We start from the raw sequence: 20896 nt of genomic DNA on the forward strand, positions 1-20896 counted from the left end.
GCAAACTGGATTTAAGAAATCCAGCACTATGACATTTTTAAAAGACACACCTAAAAGTATAAGGACACAGAAAAGTTGAAAGTGAAGAAATGGAAAAGTATAAACCAGGTCAAGGCTAAGAAAAACAGATTTCAGAACAACAACAACAATCAGGCACAGAGAAGATCACTACATAATGATGCAAGATTCAATTTACCAAGAAGGTATATTGTTTGTATGTTTAAATAAAAGCGCCTCAAAATATCAAGGAAAAATTAATAGACTTATAGGAAGAAATTGGCAAAGTCATTATCACAGATGGGTATGTTAACAAGCTTGATTAGGAAATGCATTTTTTGAATCACACTAAAACATTTATAAAAACCGATCCCACAAAGCAAATACAACAAAATGTTAATAACTGTAGCATTCAGGTGATAGACACACAGATGCTCACTGAACAAGTCTATCAACTTATTTGTATTTTTGAAACTTTTTCATGATAAAACACTAGGGGAAAATGATCTTATTCTAGGGTCCACAAAACAAGTCTCCACAAAAGTTGAGAAGCTCTTATCACACAGACCATGCTATCTGAGCATAATGCCATTAAGCCAAAAGTTAATTTAAATAGAAAATATTTTTAAAATCCACACATTTGAAAATGTAAAAACAGAAATGAATACACAAAAGTTTCAAAACAAACATTTAACAATTTTAAGTTCTGGAATGCCTTTTTAAAAATCGGATCTTAAAACTCAAAAACCAAATGGAAAATACGATTTTACTACATTAATGAAAGACAAACTTCTGTATGATGAGAGCCACATACACATAGTTGAAAGAAAATGATGAGCTGGGAAAGAAAATAGAGAACTAACATTACAAGATAGTGTTAACATGACAAAGACTGCTTAAAATTAATAAAAAATAAACATATTAGAAAAGCTTATTTAAAATACAGTTAATTTACAAAAAAAACTTAAAAATGGCCATATATGTGAAGAGGTTTAATATCACCAGTAATCAAACTAATATAAAGCAAGTTATCATCTGTTGCCTATCATATATGCAAAAATGAACAAAAAATGGCACCATGCCTTACACTGTTATTAACCTGAACTGAATGTCCACTATTATGTGGCTGTTTAAATGTAGTATTATATACTCATTGGGTGGACTAGTATACTAATGTATATTTTTATTTAGTCACATGGAAAGATCTATTAAACATAAAGTTGAATAAAAACAGCAAGATGCATATAGGATCATTCCACTTATATTAAAACTACGCATTGAATGTGCACAAAAGTATTAAAACAGAGCTATAAGGATATTTATTAAAACTATGATGGTGGTTATCAGTGAGAGGAGTTGAAGAAATTTTCTTATTTGACAGTGTAGTTTCACTTTTTCTCTAACTAGAATGTATTATTACCTTTGAAAACAAATAAATTAAAAATCATTTTAAAAGGGCTCAAAATTAAATCAACAGATGAACAATAACATTGTTTTCTTTTTTTTTTTTTTCTTAATGCTCTTTAAAGAAATTCTACAGTTTGGTTTTTATCCTGATTGACAATCAATATCTCCCACGGATAATAATCATAATTGTAGTCCACATTTATTCAGTGTTGGGTACAATATGTATTAAGCTCTTGACATAAATTATCTCATCTAACTCCTTACGACAATCCCATATATAGGTAGGTATCACCACTATCCCCATTTTACACGTTTGGAAACAGACGCCAAGAGCTTACTAATAAAATTTGGCAAATAGAATAGTCAAGGTGCGATAAGGACTTGAACCCAGATATTCTGCTTCAAGTGGTCACTCAACTAATCTACTTATACGGAGATAGGGTGCTGAATTCACACGAGTTGTATAACTGCAAAGAATCACTACAGTGGAGCAAAAGCACAGGAATTTAGAAAGAGGGGACAGCAAAATAAGCACAATAGTATCCTAGAACTACAAGAAACTAAAGATTCCTCTTTCTTTTAACTATCATCTTTACTTACTTTAAATATTGCACATATAAATTAACTAAGATGAAATGGCCATATCAAAACAATAGATCATTCAACTTTCCATGCAATCCTCTAAGAAGGATCTAACTTACAAACTCATGCTGTGTCTAGTTCTGTTTCAAGTAATAATAATCACAAGCCCTTACTTATGTATAGCAATTCTCATATTCTCCATTTCACTGACCCCTGACAAAAACTACGTAAGGTTTTGAAAGCCTTTAACACTGGTTAAAGCCCTAAGTTGTCCTCTTCTATTTCACCTCTTCTCTTATCATCTGAAGTTCTGTAATTTCTAGAAATAAGCCAAATTTACACTAACTTCAGTGCAAAATTTGACCCTCATTTCAAACATATCTTGAACTTAAAATTCTTCTTTCCAAACATACCATTCACTAATTCACCCTGACAGACAACCTGCTTTTCTTTCTTTAACTGTTTTAGCTGTTAAAAACATGTCAATGTATTATTCATGGAAATTTCTTTCAAGTATCTCTCTTCCTGTAACTCTGTATCCTTTTGACAGTATGTCTGGCTCTCTTCATTCCTTTGTATACCTCTGGTTCTCACACAGACTCTATCTTTCAGTTACCATTTCATTTTCGTATCTTGGCCTCACATAGAGATAGGGTAGAATACAATTCACATTATTCTTTTTCCCCAGCCACTATACTAGAGTAGGCTTCCACAGTGACCCTGAAAGATGATCACATGTGTTCCTGGAGTCCTCTCCCTGTAACTCAGCCAAGCCACTGAACTAGCACTCCTTTCTTGACTTCACATTAACTATTCGCCATCTATTGTACCTTTTTAGATCATCTCTAACTACCTGCTGACCTCAATTCTCCCATCAGGTTTTTTTTTAGATAGGCCTTTTATTTTACAATAGTTTTAGATTTACAAAAGAGTTACAAAGACAGTATCCTATATAGTCCACACCCAGGTCCCCCTACTATTAATATCTTTCATTACTTTGGTACATTTGTCACAAATAATAAACCAGTATGGATATATTATGACTAACAAACTCTATACTTCACTCAGATTTCATCAGTTTTTTTCCCTATCCTTTTTCTGTTCCAACATCTTATGGAGGACACCACGTTACATGTAATCATCATGTTTCTTTAGGCAACTCCTGGATATGTGAGTTTCTCTGACTTCCACTGTTTCCTTCATGACCTTGACAGTTTTGAGGAGTACTGGTTAGGTACTTTGCAGAAGATCCCTGAAGAGGGATTTGTTTGATGTTTTTTCTCGTGAGTAGACTGAGGTTATGGGTTTTTGTTATGAGGAAGACCACAGAGGTAAAGTGCCTTTCTCAACACATTACGTTATGGTTGCACACTATCAACAAGAGTGATCACTGGTGATGTTGACTTTGACCACCTGGCTGAGGTCATGCCTGTCAGGTTTCTTCACTGTAAAGTTACTTTTTCCCCACACTTCCTTTCCTTATTATACTCTTTAGAAACAAGCCACTAAATGTAGCTCATACGTTAGAGGTGAGTTTTATGCTCCATCTCCTTTGAGAGAGGGTATTTACATAAATTATTTGGAATTTTTCTATAGAGGAAATTTGTCACTGCTCCTTTAAATATTTATTTATTCAAGTATTTACATTACTATGGACTCATGGGTATTTAATTTATACTTTGGGTTACAATATAATACTATGTAACTTAATTTGTTGCTCAAATTGTTCCAGCTTTTGTCACTAGGAACTCTTTCCACTGGCTCATTCATCCTTTGACGCAGCCCCATCGTTTTGCTTTTTGAGCACTTCCTTCTTTCTGGCACTACAAGCTGCTCTAGGGCTCACCCTTGTATTTTTCCTCCTCTCCCTCGAACTGCATTTTTCCAAGGAGCTCTGGTTCCTTCCACTGAAGAATGGTACTAGAAACCAAGATCTAAGCACAGGGTACCAGAAGAGATTTATTTTAATGCTACTGGTATTTGTCATTTCATAACAGTGAAATAAACCAACATTTATCTTTCCTTTTTCATTTTAAAAAACATGAATGTTCCCTTAGAACTAAAAATCAACATGCTCCAAGTAACTTGTCTTCTTTCTCCTCAAGCACACTCCTTTTCTGTGACTGGTATCCACAGTGGCCCATGACAGAAAACCAAGAGACTCCTTGGGTTCCTCCCTGTCCTTGATTCAAATGTAATCAGCCTCCAGTCACACAGACTCTGCCTCTGCTAGCCCATGTCTCCATGGCCACTGCTTCCTTCTGTCTCACAGCCTCATCATTCTCACACAGACAAGAAAGGTCCAACAGCTTCCAGGCTCCTTGCTTCCATTTTTAATCTTCTTTAATAAAATTCTAATCTCACAAATACGGAATTCTAAATTGCAAATCTCATCATATAATTATCCTGCTTGAAATGATGAGTCAGTGATGCTCAAAGGCCAAGTCCAGACTCTTTGAAGAATGTACTAGATGGGTAATGACCTGGTCCCTGTATACATATCCTTCTCTCCCTCATAAGAATGGTATTCTATCTACCCCCAACCAACTTAGTTTCCTGACCTTTGCCTGACGGTCCATGTTTCTGTGCCTTTGCAAATGCTGATTTATCCTCTTGACTGGCTTCCTGACTCCTATGCAACAAACCCCACATACCTACACTTTGTGAATCACTCATTCTTTAAGACTTAGGTTAAATAACATCTCCATGTGAAAACACCTCACACATCAAGTACCATTCTCCTGTAAACACCCAGCTGATACTTCCACTTTAGTTTCTAGCACATTAATTTTGCTTTACTTGTCTGAGAGTCTTCCTTTTAGCGGAATGCTTCCTGGGGGTTAAAATTTTGTTTTATTTCCGAATCTCCGGCACTTAGCTACAAAGGACTCAGTGTTCAATTATCTTTTGCTGAATTAATTATGAAAAAGATGAAGTATAGGGCTTCTAGCCTCCCACGACGTAAACTCCAGGTTGGGTTAATTTAATACAATCTAATATAACAGTCTAATGCACAAATTAATTTCATTATTGGAAAAATTTCTAGTTATTCTAGATTTTTCTGATACATGAGCAGTAACTTCTGTATCTCTATTTGTGAAAAACAATCTGTAGTAACTTGCACAGAGAATATGAATAATAATTTATAAGCAATTTATAGGCAGCTGTAGAATTCAATATAAATTAGAAAAAAATATCACCATGCTATGATTAAATCTACACAAAGTATATATGTTAACGGGCCATATACAATGTCAGCTTTAAGACATCTATCAACAAATCTAAATGTTTACTAACACAATTAATGTCATGAAGGATTCTGTTCTTTTCCTCTTCCAGATATAAAATTTTAGAAATAGTAGTGTTTCAGAATCAGTATTTAATTTTAAAATAAACTAAGAATTTAGTTCTGCATATTTGCAGGTATAGCTTATAAGTACAATACTTACTCTAATACTTCATAGTTAGACTTCTTTTCTAGTGCATTGCCCCGCATCTCCCAGTATGATCGCCTAAAATCAGGGAAGACATACATTTATATGTATATATAAGGAATGTTTATGTTGTTAAGTGATAAAAACTGGGGGAAGAGGCATCTGAATAATAAAAATTAATGGCAACAACTGCAATTACTTTTGCACCAAACCCATATTTCATAATTTACTCAAATTTTATTCAGTATTTCACTGATAATCCTTACGAAGAAAAGGAAAATACCTGGAAAATATTCAAAAATAATTTAAAAATTGATAAAGACTTCAATGTATAGTTATCATCTTACCGTATTTCTAGACAACCCAACTTCAAAGCAATTTCCTGGTCCACTTGATCAGCTATCTCTAACATATAATCGCTCTTCACCTACAACAAAAGGAATGGGAAAAACAACACTGTTTTAAAAGAAAAATATTAGATATACGCATTCAATAAATGTTTCCTGAGTACCTTTCATGTAGTTTACATTGTGTCAGTAATTATGCTTGATGTTAAAGATATAAACGTGAGTTATACCAAAAAATAATTAAGGAAATAAAACAGTCTCCTATTAAGAAAATCTCATATAATCTATGACCACTTAAATGGGACATTAAGAAGCAACGAATAGGGTCTGAATCATAATAACCTTCAGGTGCTCCACACCTTTCCCATGCTGTCAAAAGTGAAAACAAGAAGGGAAATTTCCATTTCTACAAAAATTTGCAGACGTATTTTCTGATCTCAAACTACAGTTCCAGCAGCGTATTTTGGACTCCAGTGAAAAGGCAAAGGATTTACATACTTCAAAATCCATTTAACTGTGCAGCCGAGATGTTTCCATCTAACCATCAATTTTAAGTGATTAATCTGCAAAGTAATACAAGCTTAAAGTCTAAAGTAAAGAGAAGAATCTAATGGAATTCTTGAAATGCCTTCCAAACAATGAATAAACTCAATTTTAAAAGCCAATAAGACTGATATCAATACTTGCAAGTAACTGTCACTGTGAACACATTTTCAAAGATGAAATGTGTACAATTTCCTTGTAGATTAGCCTGAAAAGATTAAAATCTGCAATTGATTTTGATGAAAGAGAGTACCCATTTTGAACCTCACATGAAATGTTATCCACCCCTCCACCAAGACGCATCCCATCTCTTCAGCATTACACCTGTGTTACAAGAAAACAACGCTCAATTATTACATTATGAATTTTATCAACACAAAAATTTGTGGAAATTTGTCTTCTCTCTTGTTCTGTACTTTCATAATACCCTCCATTTTGCCTCGTTCCTGAAAGTCTAAACTATTTACTCTGACCCTTTATACAAAAAGTGTCTTGACTTCTGCCCTAAAAAAATTTTCAAACATCCTGTTCTTCAATGACTGCCTCCTAGCCTGCTAGCCCATTTGTTCAAAGAGTTCCATCCCCAGTTAACTCATCTCTCACTCCACACCAATCTTTGTCTACTTCATACTGGATGGTTCCTCATTATGACCGTCCCTTGCAAAGACAACCAGCTCCCCTGTCTCCCATTATCCCTCTGTTTGAATTGCTTGGTAAACCCAAGCCACATTGAACCTACCCACTCATCCTCTTCATGTTTAGATGAGCAGCTGGAGAAATCATAGTATAAACTCCACTTTCAACTCATGAAGACAATCTCAAATGTCCAGTTACAACTATCTGGAAATTGAACAATCCATGCCTAGGAAGCTCTACAATTCACTGATTTCATACTTCCTCCAGTAAGCCTGCCATATCCCTTTGTTACAGAGAAGATAAAAGACATCAGATGAGCATACTCTCTTTAACCTACTAGGAATTTATAACCTAATATGCATTAAAAAAGTATGAACATTTACTCATTTTCTCTTAAAGTAGGAGAAACATTTCCTCAACTAGCAGTGGACAACTATGTGCTATTACTGATCTAAGGACTATTCATCTCAAAACCTTTCTTTATTTTCTGCATTAGCATCTAAGTCTGGGTGCCCAATAAATACTTATTGAATGAATGCGTAAACAAATGAACAAACAGTCATCAAAATGGAGGGTGGACACATAAATGTTATTTTCCATATATATTTTCCATCCTTTACAAGGAACAAGAGTTTCTACTCCTTCCACATAGCAGGCACTCAAGACTGATCAACCGGAACTGAATTAATCCATTCAGTTAAGCAAAAAGCTTTAGGTCTAGAACTATTTGTTTAACTTCAATTGACTCTTGTTTCCACAAAACAAAAAATAAGTCTCAATTTAAAACCTGTTTCGCATCATAAGTAGGTTTATTATCGAGCACAAAAACAGGCGCAAGAATTAAACCAAGAAAGGTATTTATATAGGCAGAAAAATACCACAGCTACTCTGATGGAAACATTCAGTGGCTTTTAGTTGTCTGATGCAGATTTCAGAGGAACTACTGCAGACCACCAATTACATGATGAGGAAAATGCACCATTATCAAATTCAATTAATCTTGAAGATTAATTGCCACAATTTTCAAACACTATTCACAGGTAGGAAAAATAATCAAATGCTATGTTCATCATCAAAACCAAATTCATATTGTAAAAATGAAAAAGGGAAATTATAATAATCTTCATTTAAAAAATCTCATGAGAATGAGTTCAAAGTTCTGAGAGTTGTTTTTCCTACAGCTTTAATCTCGATTATCAGAGCTGTATGATTGCACACTGAAATCTACTTGTGGCCTGATGTGATCAAAGTATTCTGCAAAGAGTACAGATGTGAGATAGAATAAGGCATCACCACAGACCCGTGTCCTCCCCTCAAGCCCCAAAGTAGCTTCCTCTCTGCTGCCGGAGAGAAAGCAAACTCTATTCAGTGTCTCAATGCTCCCTGTCATCTAGGCTCTAGAGAGTGTTCTCTCAAGCCACTGAGCACGGCCACATCCTGAGGCTGGGCTTCAAGACTCAGAATTATGTATACACTTTGTTCATATCCCTTATAAAACACTTCTTGACAATCTCTCTTCCACTAACTCCCAGCAGAATTGCTATCATTTGTGAAACCAAATTTATCAAGCATTTAAGTTTCTGTAAAGCATATATACCTAGCACCATGTCACGCAGATTTACATGTAATATCTCATTTAATCATCAGAACATCACTGTGAGGTAGGTACTATTATCACCCCCATTTTATAGCCTCATAAAAAGCCTAAAAGAATGCTCAAAATGAGAGCAGTAGATAATAATCCTACTTAAGGAGTACCCACCAGGGACCAGTTACTATGCTAAGCATTTTACATATATTTCTGATCTTTACAATAATTCTTCAAGGTAGAGTTTATTAGTCCTATTATATATAAAGATCAGAAAACTTAACTTTGTGTTAAGCAAGTATTAAAGTCAGGATTCAAAATCCAGATGTATCAACTCCTAAAACTCCAGCTCTAGTTTGTACCTACAACTTGTGAACTCTTCCACAGTGCAGTCATTCTCTACTAGAATGAAGATTAACAAACAGGAACCACCTCTCATTTATCCTTGAACCCCCAGTATCAACCACAATAGATTCACATGCATCTCTGAGGTATTGGAACACTGTCACTGTGTTGTATTCTCTTTTTCTACTGTGGATTATACCCAGGTCCAGGAAATTTGCAAGATCCTTCCAAAAAAAGACTTCTGAAAGTTGGTTTTTAAAAATTAACTTGTTGGCCAGGCACAGTGGCTCATGCCTGTAATCCCAGCACTTTGGGAGGCCGAGGTGGGTGGATCACCTGAGGTAAGGAGTTCGAGACCAGCCTGGCCAACATGGTGAAACCCCGTCTCTACTAAAAATACAAAAATTAGCTGGGCATGGTGGCAGGCGCCTATAATCCCAGCTACTCGGGAGGCTAAGGCGGGAGAATTGCTTGAACCCCAGGAGGCGGAGGTTGCAGTGAGCCGAGATCGTGCCATTGCACTCCAGCCTGGGGGCCAACAGCGAGACTTCGTCTCAAAAAAAACTAGGATGGGCGAGGCACGGTGGCTCATACCTGTAATCCCAGCACTTTGGGAGGCCAAGGCGGGTGGACCACGAGGTCAGGAGATCGAGACCACCCTGGCTAACATGGTGAAACCCCATCTCTACTAAAAAAAAAAAAAAAAAAATTAGCCGGGCGTGGTGACAGGCACCTGTAGTCCCAGCTACTCGGGAGGCTGAGGCAAGAGAATGGCGTGAACCCAGGAGGCGGAGCTTGCAGTGAGCCATGATCGCGTCACTGCACTCCAGCCTGGGCAACACAGCGAGACTCCATCTCAAAAAAGAAAAAGAAAAAAAAAACTAGGATGGATTTGGACTTCTTTCTTTGTGCAAGTATTGTATTTGTATCACGGAGTTCCTTCATCATACTCTGCAATAGAATGAAGCACAGGTTTTAATATAAAAGCTGTTCACATTTTCTAATAGAAAATATTGATGCTAAATTACTCCATAATGTACTGCACATGTCAACTCAATGCTTTGGCTACCACATGAGATTTCGTGTTTTATTTTGGTCTCTTTTGAATATTCTAACAGCTACACAAATTTATCAATTGGACTCAAATGACCTTGGTAGCACAGAAACAGGATGGGGCACAGGGCAGACAAAGGCAAAACTGACGAGGTTTACTTACTAGCTGGGTGACCAAAAGCAAGTAATTTTACTCTTACAGCCTAGCTGACTGAGTTTTTGTCAGATACGGTGAAGTATTTTGTATACAGAAGGAACTCAATGGCAGCTCCAAATTAACACTAACTTAATTTTTCCTCTTTCATACCTAAGCTATAAAAATATACAAATGAACAATTAAGCTACCTTAATGAGTTATATACTTTTAAACAATTCAATGTCATTTAACATAGTATTTAACAGTTATGCATTCATTGATTTATCAAATGTTTATAAAATGACTATCATGTGCAGGATATTACAGTGAATAAAACATACGTGGAACTTACACAAAGGTAATGGTAAATTTTCATTTAAAAATAATTACTTTGGATGTTCTATTGAGGATAGACCATAAAGCTATATGACCACAAATGTTTCCATTATCTCTTTTTGTTGTCCATTTATAATGGTTAAGTAACCCCAAATTTTATTAAAAGTAAATGAAGGGGCCAGGCATGGTGGCTCACACCTGTAATCCCAGTACTTTGGGAAGCCAAGGCAGGTGGATCGCTTGAGCTCAGGAGTTCAAGACCAGGCTGGTCAATATGGCAAAACCATCTCTCTACTATAAATACAAAAATTAGGCAGGCATGGTGGTGTGCACCTGTAGTCCCAGCTACACAGGAGGCTGAGGAAGGAGAATCACTTGAACCCGGGAGGCAGAGGTTGCAGTGAGCTGAGATCGTGCCACTGCTTTCCAGAGTGGGTGACAGAGAGAGACTTTATCTCAAAAAAAAAAAAAAAAAAAGGTAGTAAATGAAGAATCTAACTGCATAGCAATCTTTTAAAAGAACATTTGATGTTGAATGTGTGTGTGTGTGCCCGTGTGTGTACTTGGGTGGGAGCACATGCACACATACACGTGTGCACACAAACAATCTGATTCCTCAAACTTCAAAAGTTTGCTTTATTTCTTAAGATTTTTTTCATGATGTCTTCTAATAAATCTCATCTAAAAGTTTTGAATATTAGGGCATTAGGATTAAAAGTCAATTCTCACTATTAAATTCCTGAAGATAATAAACTGAGCACCTAAAACTCATGCCCTACTGTGTTGTGGATACAACGGTGAAGAAGACAGACTTCTTATTTGCTCTCACTGAATGCACACCCTGTTGGTAGGTACAAGAGATTAACAACAGTTAAATATAATGTATAAAAAACAGGTCAGTGGTTGCTAGAGTTAGGGATGGGACAGCATGTGACTAATAAAGCAACAGGGATTTTCTTTGTGTTCATAGGATAGTTCTGTATCTTGATTATGATGATTACATACATTTGCACCTGTGATAAAACTGCACAGAATTACACACACACACTTGAGTGTGTGTAAACATTAGTGAAATCTAAATTAGGTTTGCAGTCTAGTTAACACTATTCTGCCAGTATCAATTTCCTTATTCCTATATTGTATTATATCATGACTGAAGTGGTAATTACTGGACTGTATACAACTGTCAAAACTTACTAAACTGCATACTTCAATTGATTATTTTATTGTATGTAAATTATACCTCAATAAAACAAATTTTGTATTTTAAAATGTGTATGTTGTATGGGAAATGTACGGGTACTATGCACAGGTAAATGGAAGGCTTTACGTGGAAAGCACCATTTAAATTAAGAGCTGAAGACTGAGCAGAAGTAACCTAATTCCAGGAAAGAAAAAGCAAGTTATGCAGGAAAATGTTAACTCAGCGGCAGGTCTGGGACGCTAAAATCCTGTTCATTCCCAAGAAAGGCATATTTTTAGGGCTGGCCCTTAGTCTCTTAGAAACTAAACCCCTGAAATGTTCTGTCTGATAAGAGTGCTTTTGCGTACCTGAAGATGGCCACAATTTGACCACCAACTGGTGAAAAAACTGACCACCAACTGGTGAAAAAACTGGCCACCAATTTGAACCAGATAATTTATGCACACACTGTTTTGATGGTAAACACCTGTGTTCTCTCTAGGGTCTGGAATGTGAATAAATGAGGTCACGTAGGCGTTGTATGCCTATGAGACTGACCTCCAACACACACCTTAAACACTCAAGCTCAGGCCAGTCTCTGCTTGGCAAACCTTTGCATATGATGTCACACTCTTTTTTTTTTTTTTTAAATACTTTAAGTTCTAGGGTATGTGTGCACAACATGCAGGTTTGTTACATATGTATACATGTCCCATGTTGGTGTGCTGCACCCATTAACTCGTCATTTACATTAGGTATATCTCCTAATGCTATCCCTCCCCACTTCCCCCACCCCACGACAGGCCCCAGTGTGTGATGTTCCCCACCATGTGTCCAAGTGTTCTCATTGTTCAATTCCCACCTATGAGTGAGAACATGCGGTGTTTGGTTTTCTGTCCTTGTGATAGTTTGCTCAGAATGATGGTTTCCAGCTTCATCCATGTCCCTACAAAGGACATGAACTCATCCTTTTTTATGGCTGCATAGTATTCCATGGTGTATATGTGCCACATTTTCTTAATCCAGTCTATCATTGATGGACATTTGGGTTGGTTCCAAGTCTTTGCTATTGTGAATAGTGCCACAATAAACATACGTGTGCATGAATGTCACACTATTAACCATGAGTGCTTCTCCTTCAATTATCAAAAATATACAAGAGTGAAAAAGGGAGAAGAAATGTACACAATTAAATCTTCAAACCACAGAAAATAAACCTTCTAATAAGAGAGTTAGACTATATTACATTTTAGCTTCTCTCTGGAAAAGGGCAGCTGATAATTCCCATACTGAGAATGCCAGGCTTAAACTAAGATTTACCTCTTAGACCTGCAATTACAAAATATATCTTAACTGACAGCTTTAAGGCCAAGAAAATATAGAGAAGGAAGTCAATTTCTAATGACACAATTATCTGAAAACTTGTAAAAATAAAAAAGAAAACTGGAATAAAAATAAAAGGAAGTTGACCAATAAGAAATAAGTATGCCCCGGTACCTCACGTTTCTATAGTTAAGTTTAGATTCTATACCATAGAGTTAAGTTACAGTTCTAGACTCAGTATTTTCTTCAACTTCCTACTGCAACTCCTTTTGTCAAGGAAACCACTGATTATTTAATGTCATTTAAAAGCTAACGGGTGGACATACTCATTATGTCTTAAAACATCTGTAGGAGTAAACAATGACAAACTCATGTCAGACTCAGGCATCTGAAGAGCTGAACATTTCAACAGTGCTAAAAGATTTCTATACAAGTTCAGCATCCTCAATGCAGACTAATATGACTTCTTGACTAAACAGAGACACTGGCCTTCAAACTAACAGCCACCATCATTTGCAAAAAGTTGCCAATGAAATACTTATAACTTTAACAAATGAAAGTTGAGAGAGAAAAAATAAATGTTATATGGCAAAGAAAAAATTTGATTCTGGGGTAAAACAAACTGTTCCTGCTTTCTCATGAGTCATTAGCTTTATTGTCAAACTCATTTTTATAAATTCCTGCTCTACAGTGAATAGTGTTATAACAGGATTCTAGTTTATTTTTAGAGTGTACTGATTAATATATTTCAGAATATTCACAAATAGGTCAAAATATTTAATGAGTCATTGAAATTTCCACATTGGTAGTCACATTTAGGCCATCTTTTAATGAAGCTATGTGCATCCTTAATAATTATGTCCAACCAGTAATATAACACTCAAACACTCATCAGTGTTTTCCTCATGACCCCACCCAAAATGGACTTGGATGAATTTTCAGAACGAGAAATAATAAAATTAGGGCAGTTTATTGTAATCTGTCTATTTCCCTCCCTCTCTTCTTTCCATGGGATAGGAGTGGTGGTAGAAATAATTTAAACATAATAATTTTATTTCTGCCCTGGCTAAACCAAATATATATATGTATGTATAAAATATATGTATTTTTAGAAACTGGGTCTTGCTCTGTCACCCAGGCTGGAGTACAATGGCACAACCATGACTCACTGCAGCCCAAACTCAAGCACAAGTGGTCCTTCAGCCTCAGCTTCCCAAAGGGCTGAGATTACAGGCAGGAGCTACTGCATCTGGCCCCATTAAAAATATTGATTCATCTACATAGAAATTAAAACAGAGAACACTAAGGAGTGTGTTCACTATGTGCCAGACATTTCTAAGTGCTTTGATATGCTGTTTCACTGAAGACTCACAACAATCCCCTCTGCCCATTTTCTAGACTTAAAAAAAAAAGAGGGGGCCACATGCGGTGGCTCATGCCTGTAATCCCAGCACTTTGGGAGGCCGAGGTGGGTCGATCACGAGGTCAGGAGATTGAGACCATCCTGGCCAACATGGTGAAACCCCATCTCTACTAAAAATATAAAAAATTAGCCAGGTATGGAGGCATGCAACTGTAGTCCCAGCTACTCAGGAGGCTGAGGCAGGAGAATCGCTTGAACCCGGGAAGCGGGGGTTGCAGTGAGCCGAGATCGTGCCACCGCACTCCAGCCTGGGCAACACAGCAAGACTGTCTCAAAAAAAACAAAAAAAGAAAACCTAAGATCAGATAAGAAAATGAACAGACAAGCCACAGACTCAGAGAAAATACTAGCAAAACATAACATGACAAAGGACTGGTATCCAAGGTACATGAAAAGTCCTACATTTTAAAATCATAGAGACAGAAAGTAGAATGGTGGTTGCCAGGGGCTGCAAGGAGGACAAATGGGGAAATAGTGTCTACAGACTTTCAGTTTTATAAAATGAAAAGAGTTACAGAGGATGGTGGGGATGGTTGTGCAACATTATGAATGTATGTAGCACTGCTGAACTGCACACTTAAAAATGGTTAAGATGGTAAATTTTATGATGGTGTGTGTTCTACCACAATTTAAAAAAAAAATTGGGAAGAAAAAGCGTACAATTTAACAATACAAATTGTACAAAAAGGTTTAAGCAGATTTTCAAAAAAGGAGACCTATTAACATTCAATACGCACATGGAAGAATAAACAAACAATGATTATTAGTTGGTACTCAGAGAAGTGAATATAAAAACCACATGATTCAACCACATACCCAGACAGTCAAAAGGCTAAAACAAAAAAATGACAACATCAAATGTTGGATGGAATGTAGAGCAACCAGAACTCTCATACATTACTGGAGGAAATATAAAATCATACAATCGTAAAGGATCAAAGGGTAGATACAAATTTCATTTAACATGAAAGTCCCAGCCCACGTTCACAAAAATGCTTGCCAAAGAATGTTCCTAGTCATCTCAATAATAGCAAAAAAAAAAAAAAACAAACAAACAAAAAAAAAACACAAACAAAAAAACAGTCCAGATGTTCATCTACAGAAGAATGGATAAATACACTACATTTATATAACAGAATACTACTCAACAAAAAAACTACTGAAATCTCAAAAACATGAGAAAAGAAACTTCACATAAAAGAATACGCACTACATAATCTGTTTATAAGAAATTCTAAAACAGGCAAAACTAAACTACGGTGGGAAAAACACAAGAGCAATGGTTGCTTCCCATGACTGGGGGCAAGGATTGACTAGGAAGGGTCAGTGGGAAACTTTCTGGGGTGATGGTCGTATTCTACATTCCATAGGGATTCAGATTATTCTGGTGAATGTATCTGTGAAAACTCAATAAATGTATACTTAATATTTATGTATTTAACTGTGTATAAATCAAAACAAAAACTGTAATTGAATACTGAATTCTAGGTTAATAATACTTATGCTGAATTGTGCTGACACTTGAAACTTACTTTGAAATGTATGAAAATTTAAGATGGATTAATGGCTAAAGGGATGGAGAGATAAAAACAGTTATGTGATAAAGGAAGCATAATAAACGTTAATGGTAGAATCTAAGTGGTGAGTATGCTGGTGTTCATTATAAAATTCTTTTAACACTGCAGTACATCTGAAGTTTCATAATACAATGTCGTAGAAAAAATAAAACTCTGAGGTACAGAGAAATAATTTCTCCACAGTTAAAGTTAAGCCATTGATCAGAGTGATCACACTCAGCCATGAAGCTTGTTGACGCCAGTAAGTCTCCACATAGTGACCTTTACCTTCTTATATACTATTAGCAGAACAGTGAGAATGACATTTTTTGCAACCCAGATCTGAACTCTGTCATCCCTTTGCACTTAACTTTCTCTGGCTTCTCAGTGTCTTCACAACCAAGGTCAGATGACTGAAAAGGGCATCTCAAGCCATCCCTTACTGTCTCATCTGTCACCCTGCCCTCCAGCCACACTGGCTTTTTATCAGCTCCTTGAATCTCCAAGCTCCCTTCTACAAGGGGCCTTTGTATCAAATCCAAGTGTGGAAACGCAATTAAGCATCGTAACAATTCAATGACTTAGGATTCCAACAGTATTGCTAAAGGGACCTGCTATATAAACCAGGACCAGATTCTGGATGCATTATAATAATTATTCTTACATTACTGGGGTCACAAGAAGGTAAAGGAAAATGGGGCAGAGGGATGAAATAAGAACAAATACAAGCTAAGATCCTAATAGAAGCCATGGGCTGTAAGATACGGGAACAGAGGACATGTATGCTCTCAGCTGGCTGAGGACTGACCACTTCTCCTTACTTCCCCAAAGTGAGAGAGCTTATCTTGAGATTCATGTAGTATGGCGGTATCTGCAAAATCTACTCAAAGGGTCTCCATTTGGTAGTAACTTGTTTCCCAGCAAACAAATACAAACCTTTAGAGGAAAGAATCCCCAAACTAGGTCCTCAAGATTTCCACATGTGAAGTTCAACAAAACAAGAGTTCAGAACTCACACACAAGGAAAAAAGTCACTGTGAAAACCACCAACAACAAATGTGAAGAGCCCAAGGGCTTCAGATGCTATAATTCACATTCAGAATAGAGACATTCATTATATATGAAATGGTAAAAGAAATATTAATAAAAGGCAGACAGATTAGCAAATAATAAGGGCCATATGAAGTGGCCTGGCAATTTAAAAAGTTTTTTAAAATCATAAGCAAAAAAATCAACAAATGCACCAAACATAAAACTGGCCACGATTGAGGAGAGCTGGTAATCTGACAGACTAGACTGATCTGAATTATGTATCCTTTAGAAAGACAAGAAATTAAAAACAAGCTAACACATATGGAGAGACTGAGGAGTTCTAACATAGATCTAACCGAAAATCCCAGAAGAAATAACAAAAAACCAAGAAAAGGTCATATCAGAATAGACAACCACTAAGACATTTCCAGAATTGATGAAAACGGCATGACCCCCTAGAGGTACAGGTAGCACAACACAGATCAAGCAAGGGAAGAAAAAAAAAAAAAGAAAGAAAAAAAAAGAAAATCCACGAGTCGTTTGTAATGAAGCTGCAAAAACCAAAGAGAAAAAAGGATCTTCAAGCCATCCAGAGAGAAAAGACAGGTCACCTACACAGAAAGACAAAATGAGAGCTGAGTTCTCAACAGCAAATAAACAAAGACAGTAGGAAATAACCATCCAAATGCTGACAGAAAATGCCTACCATGATTTGTGTACCCAGCAATACTATTTTTCAAGCAGGAAAAAAAAGAACATTAGAAAAATAGATCTAAACAACACAATTAACAATCCTGAAATAATGGCTATTTATTGAGCCTGTGCCAAACAATTACAGAAGACACATTCCACTCAAGCAAAACTGGAACCTTAACAATATCTAAATATGTGCAAGATGATGAAACAAGTCCATACAGAACTTAAACAATTAGTATCAAATGAGCCACAGTCTCTAACTACAATGCAAAATTATTTTCAAAATGAGCCAAAAGAGATAAATTATTAAATCCACAGATGATCACTTTTCCATTTATACCAGCAAGGTATACTGAATGTCCTGACCAACCTCCTAGCTGAAAGCAACTAAAACCGCTAAACAAATTATTTTTTAAAAATCTTCTTGAATGCTTACGTGAGCTGGGAAACAAAACAAAAAACACTCAAGCTAATGACAGGAATAGAGAAGTCTATGGGAGAACTTCAGGTCAGCTTTTACCTTAAGGATAGAACTGAAGAATAAAAACATGTTGTAAAGCATGACAACTGGCAAACAAAAGCAAGCATGGGAATGATAAATACAAAATTCAGGATAATAGTACCCTGAGTGGAGTGAAAGGGCAGTGTGTACAGTGAGGTGGGCCACAGGAACATGGGACAGGGAAGTATCAGGATGTTCTTTTCATCTGAGCAGTAGGGTCATGGGTATTCATTTCATCATCAATTATCACACCTTATAAAAGAATAAATATATATCAGATATTATAGAATCTACAGAATTAAAAAGTATCAATGTCATCAAATTCTGAGCCCCATAAAAATCATTGATTTAGCCTAGAATTCAGTGGAAGTATGTTATGTATATATGTATCCATTTTAAATATTTGCATCAAATATTAAAGACTTTAAAGGTTAGAGAATGCATATCATCAAATTCTGAGGCCATTATAAAGTGATTAATTTATCTCACACTTCAGTGAAGGTTCTCACACACAATACTTACATAATGTTTCAGCTGCATTCTCAGATAAATACACGCTGGCTATAGAAAGCTGACGAGGACAATTACTGATTTATCTGCACCCCCTCCCCCCAACAGGTGTGTTTAAATAGCAGAAACCTCTGGATTCCAAACTGATTTTGCAACTTTGGAATTAAACCCTTTCCCAAGTTGGGTGCTGCCTGTGTAGGACAACATATGGATCACTTACAATAGTTCTGGAATTGCGAAGCATGTGGCAGGGCAGATTCTGCATTGAGACTTAACCAGGAGAAGCCAAATATATAATTACCAAACCAGCAATAAAAACTGATACTATATTCAAAACTTTCTTGCCAGATCAGGGTAAAATTTAAAAATATGCATTTTTTCCCCACACAAATGAAAATTATACATGTTTTATACATGGCCTGTTTTAAACAACAGCATTTAATGCTCTTAATACCTTCCACATCCATGAACAGTTGTACCTCTGTTAATGAGGGATACATAAATTTGAAACTCAGTACAACTAACTTGTTGAAAGACATCTGCAACGCCTCTAATTTCTTTCTTGTTACTGTAATATGCTTATAAGCATCCTTGTACATGTATGCATACATGTGTAAATCTTATTATTTCTTTTGAATAAATTCATAAAAGTAGAATTATTAGGTCCAATCGTAGGAAACTGCCAAGGTTTCAACTGTTTTTTACTTACGGTAAAGATGGCAGTCAACAGCGTCACCCAACAAACTGGAGGACATGAACATATTCAAGGCTTCTGGTATATTGGCCAATTCATTCACTTTGACAAATCATAGTATTTTGTTGTTGTTGTTGAGACAGGGCCTTGCTCTGTCGCCCAGGCTAGAGTGCAGTGGCATGACCTTGGCTCACTGCAACCTCTGCCTCCTGGATTCAAGCTATTCTCCTGCCTCAGCTCCTGAGTAGCCAAGATACAGGTGTGTACCACCATGCTCTGCTAATCTTTGTATTTTTAGTAGAGATGGAGTTTTGCCATGTTGGCCAAGGCTGGTCTTGAACTCCTGACCTCAGGTGATCCACCCGCCTCAGCCTCCCAAAGTGCTGGGATTACAGGCGTGAGCCACTGAACCCAGCCAATCATAGTATTTTCTTTCTTCCTCCCTTCCCTTTTTATGACTTTGGTACCACCTTTAACTTCCTCCAATTACCATTACTTGAACCTGAAATACTAGCATGGAAAAACAACGACATTGCCAATCACCAATGGGAAAGGAATGTGACCATAACTATACTTTCTTTTAAAATGTATGTACTTGATAAACTATTATAAAAGGATACACAAAATGAAAGTGATTATTAGAATAGAGATAATTTAAGTAATGTTTTAGAATTATTTTTTGAACTTTATAAAAATGTGCCATGCCAAGCATGGTGGCTCATGCCTGTACTCCCAGCACTTTGGGAGGCCAGGACGGAAGGACTGCTTCAGGACAGGAATTTGAGATCAGCTTGGGTAACATAGCAAGTCCCCCATCTCTACAAAAAAAATTTTTAAAAATTAGCGAGGCATCATGGCACGCACCTGTAGTCCCAACTACTCAGGAGGCTGAGGCAGGGGGATTGCTTGAGCCCAGAAGTTCGAGGCTGCAGTGAGGTTTAATAATCATGCCACTACACTCCAGACTGGGCAACAGAGCAAGACCCTGTCTCTATAAAAATAAAATAAAATTTTAAAAATATTAAAATGTACCATATAACTTAACAGATTTTTAAAAATTAAAAAGATGAAAAGAGAAACTGTAGAAATGAATGACAGCAAAGAGTGGGGTGGAGGAGCTGAAAGGCTCTATAGAGTGCACATTGGAAGGAAAAAGGCAAGCTATGTACCATCCCATAATGTGCAGCTCACACTTGTATGGTGATATGCAAATGGCAAATGCTGAATCCTCTAAGTCTGTTACTGTCTACAGACTGAAATTCAAAATATCACTGGGCAATTATATGGCAGACAATTTTATCTCATATGATGAACATAACAGTCGTATAGAATAGTTATTCCATATCTATATTTTAGTATATGAAACAATTAAGCACAAAGAGACTCAGAGGTACCTAAAATCACAGAGCTATTATATACAGAACAAGCACACGACTGTAACCACTGCATATTCCTTTAAGCGAAATTTCATTAACACTTAACTATACTTAGTGAATGCCTTGATCAGAATTTTTTTTAGACCACTCTGACTGGATGGCAGTATCAGGGATAGACCGAATTTTTAAAAGGTTCA

General features: G+C 36.5%; 1 protein-coding gene across 14 annotated transcripts in view; it reads right to left on the minus strand.

The window, feature by feature from the left end:
• The window catches only part of PTK2 (protein tyrosine kinase 2), a 345258-nt gene that overhangs the window by 190201 nt on the left and 134161 nt on the right, over positions 1-20896 (minus strand). For 13 of the 14 annotated variants that reach the window (XM_063643575.1, XM_055287368.1, XM_055287364.1 and 10 more), the window contains 2 exons: positions 5768-5847; positions 5436-5498 (listed from right to left, as the gene is read on the minus strand). In XM_063643575.1, the coding sequence (XP_063499645.1) occupies positions 5436-5498; positions 5768-5847 (143 nt within the window). Of the gene's footprint in view, positions 1-3118; positions 3213-5435; positions 5499-5767; positions 5848-20896 lie in introns of those variants that run through there. The other variant, XM_055287388.2, reaches the window with a different exon arrangement.

This window comes from Symphalangus syndactylus, chromosome 7 (assembly GCF_028878055.3).
Source record: "Symphalangus syndactylus isolate Jambi chromosome 7, NHGRI_mSymSyn1-v2.1_pri, whole genome shotgun sequence".
Classification (NCBI taxonomy): Eukaryota; Metazoa; Chordata; class Mammalia; order Primates; family Hylobatidae; genus Symphalangus; species Symphalangus syndactylus.